This window comes from Aricia agestis, chromosome Z (assembly GCF_905147365.1).
Source record: "Aricia agestis chromosome Z, ilAriAges1.1, whole genome shotgun sequence".
NCBI lineage: Eukaryota > Metazoa > Arthropoda > Insecta > Lepidoptera > Lycaenidae > Aricia > Aricia agestis.
The window spans coordinates 19,781,145-19,795,804 of record NC_056428.1 but is presented as its reverse complement, the minus strand read 5'-3'; the positions used below and the strand labels follow the sequence as shown (position 1 = coordinate 19,795,804).

General features: G+C 34.3%; 1 protein-coding gene across 1 annotated transcript in view; it reads right to left on the bottom strand.

Annotated features, from left to right (window-relative positions):
- Positions 1-3,965: 3,965 nt before the first annotated feature.
- LOC121738649 (UDP-N-acetylglucosamine--peptide N-acetylglucosaminyltransferase 110 kDa subunit-like) overlaps positions 3,966-14,660 on the bottom strand; it is a 40,256-nt gene continuing 29,561 nt past the window's right edge. The window contains exon 7 of the mRNA XM_042130851.1: positions 3,966-5,114. Coding sequence (XP_041986785.1) covers positions 4,961-5,114 — 154 coding nt within the window. The 3' untranslated portion in view covers positions 3,966-4,960. The remainder of the gene's footprint in view (positions 5,115-14,660) is intronic.

Sequence of the window (14,660 nt, the reverse complement as noted above, 5' to 3'; positions counted from 1 at the left end):
CTTCCCACCCGATCGATTTAATTTTTTTTTGGGTGCACATCAAGTACAGAGCAACTCTTTGGAAACAAATTTAAAGTCACTGAACCTAATTTTTTTTTCAATTTTTTTCCCAACCCCACTACACCCACCGCCTACGGCCTTCCAGCACGCAGATTATAAGAAAAGGTTGTTCAGGGAGTTTTAATACAGCAGCTGAAGCCACATGACCGATTTGGTCGCCAGCTCTCCGTCGATTTAAGTACGTCTCAAAAATAATTTAAAAAGTTTAATGAATAATGAATGTCAATATGAACTTTTATTATTGCATCGTGTGAGACTTGAACTCTCGGAAGATTCGCAAGAATAATATTATATAATATTATGATGGAAATTCCAACTTACTCAAAACTCAAACTCAAACTCAAAATTTTTTATTCAGAATAAATTTTTTCAAATATTCTCTGAACGTCGGGGCTACACAGATGCCTACCACCGGTTCGGGAACTAACCCGGCGAGAAGAATTGAATAGTTCGTTAGAATAATGCAACAATGAAGTCGAGTTTCGCAACTTCTTAAATAAAACGAGAACATCACATTACCTAGTGCCTGATATTATAAATATACAAAATACTAAAACGCTCAAATTCAATAAACCAAATCCAAGTATATTCGATATACTTTTCCAAGAGGAAAAGGCAGGAAATACTGCAAACAATTAAATAAGAGGAGATAAATAAAATTCAGTACCTTACAAAGCAATACCTCACACGTAGATGAATTAAGTTTTATATAATATTATATTTGCTAGAGAATATTATTATTTACACGAGATTAGCAGCTAGCGATCATTGTTTATGGAACAGGATAGTATAAGAGAGACATTGTCAGGCATTTCTTATACATACCATTGCTATGTGGGATTTGAATTCAACTGGACCTATTTCGAGCTGAAATCAACATTAGGCAAAACTCTAATATTTTAGAGCTTAGAGGTCATCAGTTCGAAATTAAAAATCTAGTTGGTTTTGCTACAGAAAATTTTAAAATTAAGTGACTTACTGAATACAGTAAAATTGGTTCAACTTGGAAAACTTGTTGTTATTCAAACACGGCAGGTTAGGAGAGATTCATTACAAGATGAAATAAGAAAATAAAGTAAAGAAAAATGAACGAAAAAAGAGAAAAATGTGATCAGTAATCAGTATGTTGGTAGAATATTCATTTATATTGAGCATGGCAATGGTGTGTGTTATATTGTGTATGTTAATAGTAGGACCATTGGTGACCACATTTGCTAGTCTACTGGTATAGCTTTATCCAGTGCTGTGCAAGTTGCCTGACTTGGCACCTACTTCATTACAAATGTAATATACCGTAGTTAGTAGTAGACTGGTGACAGTGGTCTCTCTAAGGAAGAACAAGGCACAACTTTGCTAGATGTCCAAGAATACAACCTAATGTTTCATTTGGACTCACTCAAATCTGAACAAGTAATGCTGTTCTGATAGCGTCACATAAGTTTAAAAAAATAGATGTACGATGACGAAAGTGAAAAACTAGATTGAAGTTTTTTATAAAAGTAAATCTAGTTGAGAACTACTCAGTGTTACTATTGGTATACTCTAGATCAGGGGTCACCTATTAGTCTCGCTCGGGGTCCATTTTCAGACATGAAATGACCTTCGCGGTCCACACATTTTATAAAAAAAAATGTTTATTAAACATAGGTAATTACGGAAATGACAAAGGTATTTATTTAGATATCAATGACAATAGTAACAATTTGTAGCTAATTATCTCTCTGAAGTTTGGAGTGAAATATTGGTGCAAGCTATAGATATTGTCATTAAATCCTGGAGATGTTGAAGTCATAAATTGAACGAAGATCATAGTTCTTCGAACATGCTTGGTCCGCACACAATGGGTCGGCGGGCCGGATGCGGACCCTGCTCTAGGTATACCAATATATAAAATATGGAAACTTGTTCTACCTTATGTGGTCCGATATGGCAATAAGAAAACTGTGAACTATTCGGAGTACCTAATATAAGAAATATTTTCATTAGATAAAAGTCCCAAAGACACAAAAATAAAAGCAATAATTAAAATCGCGATAATCAAAATGACAATCGTAATAATATATAAAATATACGCTTTATAAATGTTATTGATGTGGGATTAATAATTTAAAATGTCCGTTTATACTTATTTTAAAGAAAAAGATATTTCTAAAATGCATAAAATATAATATGTATGCTTTAACTTATATAAATATTATCTAACGCTATTTAAACTGAATGGCAATAAAGCATTGACTTATTAACATTTTTAAATAGTTCAACTAGAACTTCAATTATTATGTTTTGTAAGTCTGGAGAGTTTCATAATTATTATTTTATTATACGGACAATTTAAATTACCTAGTCAATTGAAAGTGATTAAATACCTGTTCATTATAATCTTTTTTATAAGAGACAAGAAAAGTGCATTTAATTGTTTTAAGATAATATTATAATTTAAAATTTATTTATGAGTCTAATGTATTGTAAATATTATTTTATAAAAATAAATAAATTTGGAATATTTATTTGTTTCATTCCCGTTTTTGTATCCCAATAAGTACATAAAAAATCTCATTAGTTTAAACTAGTGAGATTTTTTTATATGTTAACACAACTTTTTCATAAATCTGTTACGTAAATGGGAGCTCGGTCACACAAAAAGTGTGTCGTCTGCGATCTCCCATTTGCTGTAGATTTTTGCAAAAATCAGTACTCAGTACTTAATATTATACAGGGTGTAACAAAAACAAGTGATAATACTTTAGGGTGTGTACGTGTTCCCTGTAGAGATTTCACTGTGAAAGTAGCAGCGCTGAAAGACCAAATTTTTTTTTCACTTTTGTATGGGCAAGGGCCCGAGCGTCACGAGTTTCCCCATACAAAAGTGAAAAAAATTTTTGGTCTTTCAGCGCTGCTACTTTCACAGAGAACTCTCTACAGGGAACACGTACACCCTAAATTATTATCACTTGTTTTTGTTACACCCTGTATAACCCGCAAAAACTGCAAACATGGTACAGCAAATTAGATAAAAGTATGTACTATATTTAGTGTATCGTAAAATTAACAAGAAAAAGGCAAATGAAACAAATATAGTTCAAGCCAAAATTCTGCAAACTAGGTATTAATAGTAACAATAATAATTGTTAGTCCGTCAGGCTAACTACTATTATTACTATGTACTTCGCAGCATAGGAGCAAGCGCACTAGCGGCTTCGAGATAATAATATAGGCTGCCTTCACATAGTCGCGCGGCTGCCGCACTACTCGCGACATGTGAAACCGCCAAGATCACGCGCACCTGGTCGCCACGCGGCCAACGGCCACACCAAGCTTTCGATGGCCGCTGCGACCTAGCCGCTAGTGCGCTATTGCTCAAGGTAGATCGAGGAAAGAAAAAAAAAATAATTTCCCGAAATCAAAATATTTGCTCACACTTACCTGATACATATAATCGTTTTAAACAAATCAAGTAGCTGACAATAATCTTGATTGAGTAGTATTTTATAAAACTATAGAATTATCTAAAGATCTTTTAATATCTTCATGTACTTAATTTATTAACACCCTGAGAATTTTCACATTCAACACTTTATAGTTTACCGGAGGTTTTATATCTGAATCTGAAAATTTTATAAGCTACATACTAGATTCTAAATCCCTTGGCAAATTCAGTTAGTTATTTAGAAAATAACTTATTTAAATATAATTTCACATCATTCCTTTAAATATATTTTAAAAAAACCAATAATATAGCCTCACTTGAATAATTATATCACAGTTGTAAAGTATTTAATAAAATTTTATAACTCGTAAGATAAAATATAAAATAATTAAAAAAATAATGACTCATAAATTTGGACAAAATTTTTCTGTAGGAGTATGGAAAAGTTTAGGATTAGGTTGCCAATGAAAACGCACCATGTAAAACATTTAATATAACCAACGAGGATCAAACATACAATTTCACACTACCTAGTAAAATGTGGACGGAAAACAAACATAAAACCAAACACGGTGCTTTCAAAATGCCACAGACAAATTAAACTAGAAATGTGAAGTGCAGACAACAAAGAAATACACATTTTTGTCGTTTTTCCAAAACACTCCTTTGACAACGTGTACTTGCAAAGTTGAATAAAGCACTATAAAAATTTTACTTCATCAATTATTCGAAAATTTTGCGTAACAAAAAATAACATAGTTTTTTATGCAGAAACGTTAAGATTTGATAGTGTTCGTAACATAAAAATTTTAAAATAGAGTCACCACATCACATTTACGTTTTTATACTGTCTTATAAATATTTAACTATATTTTTCTTTGGAATAAAATTTTACAGAATATAGCACACTTACTTAATTATAGTCGAAATGGAGGGTCATTTCCATTGACTATCACATACGAAACCTGTATGTTAAATATTATCAGCTTAAACCCTGGTCAGTTTAAAAGTGAAAAATAAAACAAGTAATGTGTATTACACAATGTAGACATGCCAAATAACGTATCAACTTCAGGGTAGTAAAGATTACAAAGTAGTTTCAATCTGAGAAGATTGAAGAATTAAATAAGAATCACCTAATTTAAATAACATTATCTAAAAAATTCATTGTAGTGTATAGTCCGTTTAAAATTTTGATCTAAATATAAACAGGATTGTGATGTTGACTACTGCATTTCTTTAATTCGATTCGCCGTTAATAAGACGTAGCATTTGATTACTAAATCAAATGCTACGTCTTATGTTATTATAGTTTAACCATAAACTTTAAAGGATATTCATTTGCATTTAGGTCAATATTATATTCAACGGGGTAAACTTATAGCATTCTTTCAACTTTTCAAAGTTACTAAACTAAGGACGCATAATATTCAGACCAGTAGTATTCATTTCAACGGTTTATGATTTTCCTCTTCACCACACTTCTATGTGATCTGGAGGTTTTCCGTTCTTGTATCTCTCCCACATTTTTCTATAGAGCCTTTCCAGTCCGCTTGCGTAGTGCTTACAATCAAATAGGGTTGATTCTAATCGCGCGTGTGACACCTTAGCTCGAATGTAGTTGCGACTGAAAACAAAATTATCAATAATTAGTTATAATTTTAAAATAATATTTGCTCAATGCACTCCCTCACCATATAAACTATAACTGTGCGAAATTTCATGCACCTACGTTTCCCCATTTTTCGTAAAAAGGGTTACAAAGTTTTTCTCTCACGTATTAATATATAGATTGTTGAAGTAGAGATCCATATCTATATGTACGCGAGCGAAAAAGTTTGGATCCCTTTTGACGAAAATGCGAAAACCTAGGTGAATTAAATTTTGCACAGTTACAGTTTATACTAGCGACCCGCCCCGGCTTCTCACGGGAATGCAATATATTATAGCCTATGCCACTCATTGAAAAAATGATAAATGTCGATTCAGTAGTTGTAAAGGGCCATATAGATCTATATTAAATCATGAATGTATTTAAAGAATTTAATTGGATATTAGTAGCTAAAAGTAAAATATTATGACAAAAATATTACTGTGGGATATCCATAGGAGATATATATATATATATATATATATATATATATATATATATATATATATATATATATATATATATATATATATATATATATATATATATATATATATATATATATATATATATATATATATATATATATTTAAATCGCCGAAGACTTGTTGCGTCTTTTCAAAGTCGAACCCTATGGCGTCTACCATTCCCAATGATTTTTTAATTGTTATTCGTGCGAATATAGTTACATTGCTGTCATGTGAATTCTATTGTCGACGAGAAATTTTGTTTACGTACGAAAATTAGATATTCAATTTGAAATAATTCTCGCTGGTTTTTTGCTTCCGTTCTCGATGGAAATCATGTGACACATTGTATATTTTTGTATTCGTTCCATGCATTTAATCGTTTTTCCTACATCCATTTAAATGTATGGTTATATTGATACCGTATATTGTACTATATTAATTCCATGCATTCTACTAATTAAATGACTCCTTACTATATTTGAGATTATATCGGTACCGTATATTATTTTTTTATGTACGCCATAAACTGTTGAGTTTGTTGCTTCCTCCTAACCTTATATGTTATATCGATACATACATAGGTACCTATATAATAGATCCCAATAAATTCATTGCGTGATGTGGTCTCTGTCTACCCCAATGAGGGACAGGAGTGACGATATGTATGTATAAATAAAGAATCATCCCTCTTTATGAAGTCGATTAAAATGAAATACTTATTTCTATAACTTAGAGTACATAACAGACATTAAAAACAAGTTATCCCTATATTACATAGATTAATTAAATTTTAAATTATAATCAGGTAAGTCCGCTAGGCTAACTAAAAAATATTAAGAATAATTATGATAGATATGATCATTTTATTTATGTGAGCGTGTTTCTTCTGAACTTAAGTATGAACACAAAATAAAACAATTGTTTCGGTAGTAGGTATTTTTAAGTTTTATTGTTTAAAATCAAGTAGGTACAATAATAAACCCATAGTCATAATAATCAAAGTGTCGGACAAATCAAATACACCGAAATAGGAACATAAAAGTAATTTAAGAAATTAACAATTTTAAGAACGACCAGTTGAGAGGCTAATTTACTGTGACATTGACTATAGTTAACTTGTGTATGTAAGCAATACTAGTTTTCAATCGTGGCTCTGCCCACGTGACAAGTTGATCAAATTTAACAAATTGAAATTCGTTATTAGCCGTTTAGGCGTTAAAAAAAATAAAACAAAAATGCTTAGAAAAATATTAACCTGAAGAATCACATATCAGACATACCTATCAGTACAAAGTCTCAAAAAAAGGCCCTTTAGGCGTCGAAAAGAAAAATAAAAACGTTTAAAAAATTATTAACGTACCTATCAAAAATAAGATAAAACAGTCCAAAATCTCAAAAAATTACACAACTACACAAAAATTACACAACAATATATATACTTTGTTTGTAAATTTAAATTATGGTTATTATCTATAATAGTACCTATTATTTCTGTTTATTTGTTTTGTACAAAAAGAGGACGGTATTTGATTATAATACAAGTTCACAATAATAATAAATTTTTTCGTAAGTAGTTGGTTAACGCGCGCGCGTAAGCAAACACGACGCGACGTTGCGTTCTGTGCTGTGATAGTCATAGTCAATCATGGTTGTCGTGATTGATGTAGATCGTTTCGATCGTTTTTTGTATTGTTTATTGTATCTTCTTCTTCCTAGTCGTATCCTCATGGCTGAGGGACGTGACCACCAAAATTTGCTTTTTGGGATAGGGCTCTCCACTTGTCTCTATTTTTGGCCTGATGAAATGCCTCCTGGAACGTGCAGTCAGCAGCCTTGACAATCGCGTCTGTCCATCGTGTAGCCGCTCTGCCTCTGCCTCTTTTCCCCTCTAATTGCCCAGCTAGTATGAGACTCTCAAGATTATTAGGCTCCCGGCGGGCTATGTGGCCAAAAAAGGCAAGTGATCGTTGTAGACAAAGCGTGGACAGGCGGGTGGTAATTTTGAGTTGCTGAAGTATAGACGTGTTGGTCCGGTGTGCGGTCCAAGGGATGCCGAGCATTTTACGCCAGCACCACATTTCAAAAGCGTCAATCTTAGCTCGAGTACGTGCTTTTAGTGTCCATGTCTCGGAGGCATATAAAAATATTGAAAAGATTAGGGAACGCATTAGTGTTATTTTTGTGCTACGATAGATGTTCTTATTCTTCCATATCTTTTCTAAGCGCCCAACCGCAGATTTAGCCATCTGAGCCCGTCGGACAACCTCCCTCTCGCAGTTACCATTGTTGCTAATCAACGATCCCAGGTAGACAAACTCCTCTACGGGTTGGAGATCTTGTAGTAAGGATGTCTTTTGTATTTGGTTCAGCTTATCGACGTACATCAGTTTGGTTTTATTGCGATTGATTTGGAGGCCAAAGTCTCGACTAATCTTTTCGAGCCGCGCTAGAAGTTCAGCAAGTTTCACTTCGCAAGTACTTATAAGCGTGGTGTCGTCAGCGAACCTTAGGTTGTTGAGAAGGTATCCGTTAATTTTAATACCATCCTCCCAATCTTCCAACACTCGACGCATTATATATTCGCCTACGAGGTTGAACAGCTGTGGAGAGAGGATGCAACCCTGTCTGACACCACGCTCTGTAGCAAACGGCTCTGACAGATCATTGTCTAATCGCACCCTTGATCGACCTTCCAGATAGAGGTTTTGTACCAAAAATATGAGATGATCGGGGACGCCCAACTCTCTCATCACCTCCAGCATTTTGGACCAGACGATGCAGTCAAAGGCCTTAGCGTAATTCACAAAACAGAGTACTATTGGGACATTGAATTCTCTGCTCTTTTCTATCAGCTGACGGATGTTTAGGATTTGTTCTCGGGTACCCCTGCCCTTTACGAATCCCGCCTGCTCTTTGGATATCTGTCTAGTTATATAGTGTGCCAATCTGTTGTTTATAACATGGAGAAGAATCTTACTGGCGTGTGAAATTAGTGAGATGGTCCGATAATTTCCACACTTTTTAGTCGACCCTTTCTTATGTAGTGGTATCACGAGAGATTCTGTCCAATCGTCTGGCCACTGTCCTGTTCTCCATACTTTAAGACATATTGAATGCATTACTCTGATTCCACACTTACCCAAGCTCTTAAGCACTTGTGCCTGTATACCATCTCCACCGCAAGCTTTTGTTTTGAGCTTATTTATAGCTGCTTCTACTTCATGGAGAACGATGTCGGGTTCTTTATCTGTAAAATCTAATCTAGTGTCAGGTTCATCAGCGTCATATTTGTACAGGTCTTGGCAGTAGTTCCTCCATCTTGTCATCACTTGGTTCTTGTCTAAAATCAGGTTACCCTTTTCATCTTCTATGTTCCAAGATTTTGATTTTCGTTCCCGTGTGAGAATTTTTACCTTTTGGAACATGTCTCTTGGATGTAGGGTATCAGAGTGTGTTTGTATATCTCTACATATAGAATTGATATATGCATTCTTGTCATGTCTACAGAGACGCTGTACTAGTGAGTCAAGTTCAGAGTATCGCTGTTGTTCTTCCTTTGAACGAATTCCTCCAGTCTTTAGAGCCTTTCTTTGTGCGATTGCCTCCCAAGTGGTCATCCACTCAGATCTAGGGTGTTTTACTTTCCGTCCATTTGTGATTGTTCTAGTTGTCTCTTCTAATGCGGCCTTAAGCTGATTCCATGATGTATTGGCTGAGTCAAATGGGCAATACGTTTCACTGTCCAGTCGAGTTTGTAGTGTGTCCTCAAAAGCTTTCGCTTCTTGTGTTAGAAGAATATTTTTGGATGGTGGAGGCTTTGAAACTACTTTGAGGCGGACTCTGTATTGAGCTATTAACAGCTGATGGTCGCTGCCACAATCTGCACCCGGAAAAGTCTTTGAGAGAGTTATGCACGACTTCCATCTGCTGCTGATTAATATGAAGTCAATCTGATTTTTATGACCTGTTGGCGATCGCCATGTCCATAAGCGTCTTGGATGTTGTTTATATACCGTGTTAGTTACGAATAGTCCTTTTTTAATGCAAAACTCTAACAACATCTCACCTCGACTGTTGCGGGCTCCTAAGCCGTATTCCCCAATAACATTCCTTAGGTGTTGATCATTATCAGTGTGCCCTATCTTAGCATTAAAGTCTCCCAGGATGATAGTACATTCCTTCTTTGGTAACGCTTTGCAGGTTAATTCTAGCTCGTGGTAAAATTCCTCCATCTCTTCTTCGGTGGCTGCAGTGGTCGGCGCATAGACCTGTACAAAGTTAATTGGGTGTGGATGGGCTGAAATTTTTAAGGATATAATTCTATTGTTGATGGTATTATACCCCAATACCTTGTCTCGTAGCCAGCTAGCAACTATGAAGCCCACACCACTAAAACTATTGTCTTGCCTGTCAGAGTAGATTACCATTATACCATTTCCTTCAGGTGTGATGTGGTATCCGTTATCTTTGACATGGGTCTCACTCAATCCTAGTATAGCCAGATTATAGCGCTCCATCTCCGCTTCAACAACTTCGATTTTTCCTGGCCTTAAAAGTCCACGGACATTCCAGGTTCCTATTGTTATTGCCCTTCCCTTGGGTGTTAGTTTGCTAGAGTAAGATGTTATGTTTCCAACTGCAGCCGGTAGCCAATTTCACACCAGTCGGCCCGGAACCAAGCTGGCGCCGAGCGTTAGTCGGGTCGCATGACATCATATTATCTCTGGTGGCGTTCTTAATCATGGTGGTTTTCTTGGGATTATAGTCGCGGTAGTTTCCCGTTGCTTTCCGCGCTAGACTTTTTGAGGGTATTTAGTCCTCAAGGCCACTACTGCCTAGGAGTCAGGTTATCATATCCGCCGCCTGGGACTCGGCGTTGTTACTCGTTTAGCACCACCCGGGGGACACGTGTAGGGTAGTAAAAGGTAATTCCTACGGACGCGAGTAACCACCGCCCCCGTTTATTGTATCAAGTTTGATTAATTTTAAACATTGATTTGATTTGTAATCTAATTTTAATTGCCTGAAATGTAAAATCAGCGATATGCGATCAGTAGTTGGGAAAGGGTCCGGTGGCTTTAACACAGGTTATACTGTAACCTAGCTAAGCTGCCGGTTGCGATCTTAACATTCTAATATAAAAAACCATTGAAAATAAAATAATTTGCATGTTGTAATTGTCTAGATTAAGGTTTTTATGTTATCGAGCTGAATAAAAGTACATTATTATTATTATAAGTATGCCATCACAGTTACTATAAATCTTGTCAAGGGTGTCGATTTATGAATAAAGAAAGTCAAGATTAAAAAAAAATCTCAGAACACTGTACAGTGTACAGCCTAGCCCATGACCCGGTAACCACTTGACGTTGAGTTTCGATGCACTTGTTTGGGCTATTTTCTCATTACCGTGGCTTTCTAATAGCGAAAGAATTATTTAAATTGGTTCAGTAGTCTCGTAACTCGTAAGTTAAATAGTAATAAGCAAACGATTAAATATTTCGTCTCTACAATATTAGTAAGTATAGATATTTAAAAATACATTAGTCCCAACCCAATTCGCAGTCTAAACTCAGTCACTGATGGGCTTTTGTTTAAAATATACAATAGGTATAATAGGTACAATAGGTATAGGTACAATAGGTAACTTATCAAAGAAAATCATATACGTAGGTATGTAGGTAGGGACATAGTAGTTAATACAATCGATCCAAAATACTTTTAGACAGGTAAGTATATAAACAGTTCAACAACAAACAGGACACTGGACGTCAGGATAATGATCGTAAATTGCATATTTATTTGTAAATAAATATGCTGCACCAGAAAAATGAAGATTTATAAAGCGATTTTATGTTCTTTCGTTTCATAGGTAGAACAAAATTATTTGTAATAGTATTGATATTATTCTTGGTCGTTGCACCACAATTAAAACATTTTTTTTGTATTACAAAATGGGTCGACGGCCAAGGCCATTTTATTTTGTCTTTAAAATAGTTTTTAAAATCACTTCTTTTAAAAAAAACGATCTACATCAATCACGACAACCATTGACACGACAATCTAACACTGAAAGAATTTTTCAAATCGGACCAGTAGTTCCTGAGATAAGCGCGTTCAAATAAGCCCTTTCAAATAATTTCCCTCCGTTTTTTCCACATTTTCCTCTATTTCTTCGCTTCTATTATTCTTAGCGTGATAAAATATTGCTTATAGCCTTCCTCGATAAATGGGCTATCTAACACTGAAAGAATTTTTCAAATCGGACTAGTAGTCCCTGAGATTAACGCGTTCAAACAAACAAACAACCTCTCCTGCTTTATAATATTGAAGTGTAGATAACATTTTTACTACTTTTCTTACTATTCTACTACTATTTTTCGAAAATGTGTCAAATAACTACCTAATTGTAATATCGACATTGCATCGATTCGATATATTTGTTCCTGTTTTCCTGAAATACAGTTACAGATTTGATCATTATTCTGAATGATCGTCATTATGTTTTTAGGGCTATTCAGGAAAAAGACGTTCAGGAAAATGAGGAATTCACTAAATTCGTTTATAATTAAGTATTGATATAAAGAAAATTATTAAGAACTTAGAAATGTTGCGGGCCTTTATAACTTGGTATAAAAAAAGTAGTGAAAAACAGACAAATGTTGGCACAGTCGAGAAATGTAAATGACGTCTTATTTGGAAATTTTTGTAGAACGTATTTCAAAGAGAGAGAGAGAGAGAATAAAACGAAGACCTCTATCCACACCAAAGCACTGCGATCAAATAAAGTGAGCCAGCAGATTTTATCGCAAAATAGGTTTCAACCCGTCACGTTGAGTATATCGGCAAGGCATTCAAAACAAACAATGCGCAGGACAATGACGCGAATTTTATGAACATTTTAAAAATATAATTTTTAGTTATTTAATGTAAGTTGATGTGTTATTTGTTGGTATCGGATTCTTCTCTTCTTTATCTTCAAATTAACATTAAATTTTTAATCCTTTCTAGCTCATTTTTTTTTATAAATAATAAATTGTATGCGGCAGTATCGAAACGACACGCAAAAATTTCATAATTTGGTACTTTTTTTTATAATAACTTTTGAAATATTAACTCTACTTTCAAATAGTTTTAGCAGCATTTTTGTAAGTTAATTATACATTGAAATGTGTAATGTTACATCAAATTTACGAAGGCGTTGTGAACCCAACTTTGAAGACATGAATTTAGTCTCTCTCAAATATTCGCCCCACTACACAATATTTATACCACAAGCGTCATTACGTCCGCGCTGGCCGGCAAAAAATATAAACAAAAACATGCCCTTGCATGTCGCGTGCGAACTCCGCCCCCTCGCCTCTGTCACCCCCGCGTCTCCTCTGGGACGATGTCGTTTTGTGGGACGTAATTAAATCACACATTAGAATTGATAAAAACTTTATTATATACAGGAATCCACATTATCGGCGTGTTATACGTAAACAAAGTATCGAATATACGCCACCGATATACGGCGCACAGTAGCGACCTCCAAAATTCGCGCGCCAAATAGCGGAACTAAGAAATACGCCGAAAAGCACTCCGGTGACAAAACAACGTCCATGCCAATATTTCACCCAGCCATTGTACTAACCTTAACACTACTTCTGGCTGAATTTGAGAGATGGTCAATCTTGCGTCCGTATACAGGATGCAACAAGTCAGTCGGACGCAATATCATCGGTAAAAACCGCCATGTAGGACGCAATATCAACTCCGGGGTGGAAATATATATATATATATATGTATATATATATATATATATATATATATATATATATATATATATATATATATATATATATATATATATATATATATATATATATATATATATATATGTATATATATATACCATCGCGAAGTTTTCTGTAGACCTTTTGACAGTGTACAATACTTAGTACGTAGTAGTAGTAGGTACATTATTTTGATAATACTCGTAGGGTTCAGCCTGCGTTTGCAATGTAAGCGGGAAAAATGAAATTATTTACGACATCACATTAAAAACCCTAAAAATAACAGGTTTTCTCCACTATTTAATGAAGGTTATTATACTTAAAAACCTTCCTCTTTAATCCTTCGATCGTGGATTCTTGGAAATCTATTGTTATTGTATTGTGTCTCGCTCAACGGTGAGCTTATGGGGCTTGATGGGTTAATACTCTATCTATTAAAGAAAACTGCATCAAAATCCGTTGCGTAGTTTTAAAGATTGAATGAATGAAGGGAGGGGAAAAAAGCGACTTTGTTTTATACTATGTAGTGATGGTGAAGGAGTGCATCGAGCTAATATTATTTTGAAAATAAATAAATTATGCTTTTATCATACATTTTTTAATAAATAAAACATTACACACACTACAACACGCACACTAGGAGATTTTGATTGGCAAGCCTATACACACGAATTGTACTCTATTATTTATGGTTGAAGTCTGTTGTCAAATTGAAAAATTCGTTATTGAAGTTCTAACACTACGTAAGCCACTTTTGCCTATACAAAATTCAATCAGTTTTTTCTCTTTCCTGAAAGTTGCTATTTTTTACTTACGTGGTGTTACAGTTTCAGATTAATAAATTGTCTACCAGTATTTAAGATTCAATAAAAAATATTTTCGTCGTTGAGTTAACGACGAATATATTTTTTTATTGAATCTTAAATACTGGTAGACAATTTATTAATCTGAAACTGTCGCAGGAATTATACTAACGCTTTACTATTGATATACAACATAATATCAATAGAAAAGCGTTGAATCAGTTAATATGGCACTAACTGATATTTTTAACTTACAAAATTAATCTTAAGAAAAATATGAAAATACCAAATAATCTTCCACGTCTATCGATATTTATTTGAATAGATCAATATTATTATGGTCCAATAAAATAATTCTTAAAGTTATTCTATCCTAAAGTTATTTAGTCTTATCCATATTATCGTACAATAGCTTTGTCCACACTGTGCCTTTTTTTGTTCATCAAGGGCATGCGTTATAACACAGTCAAC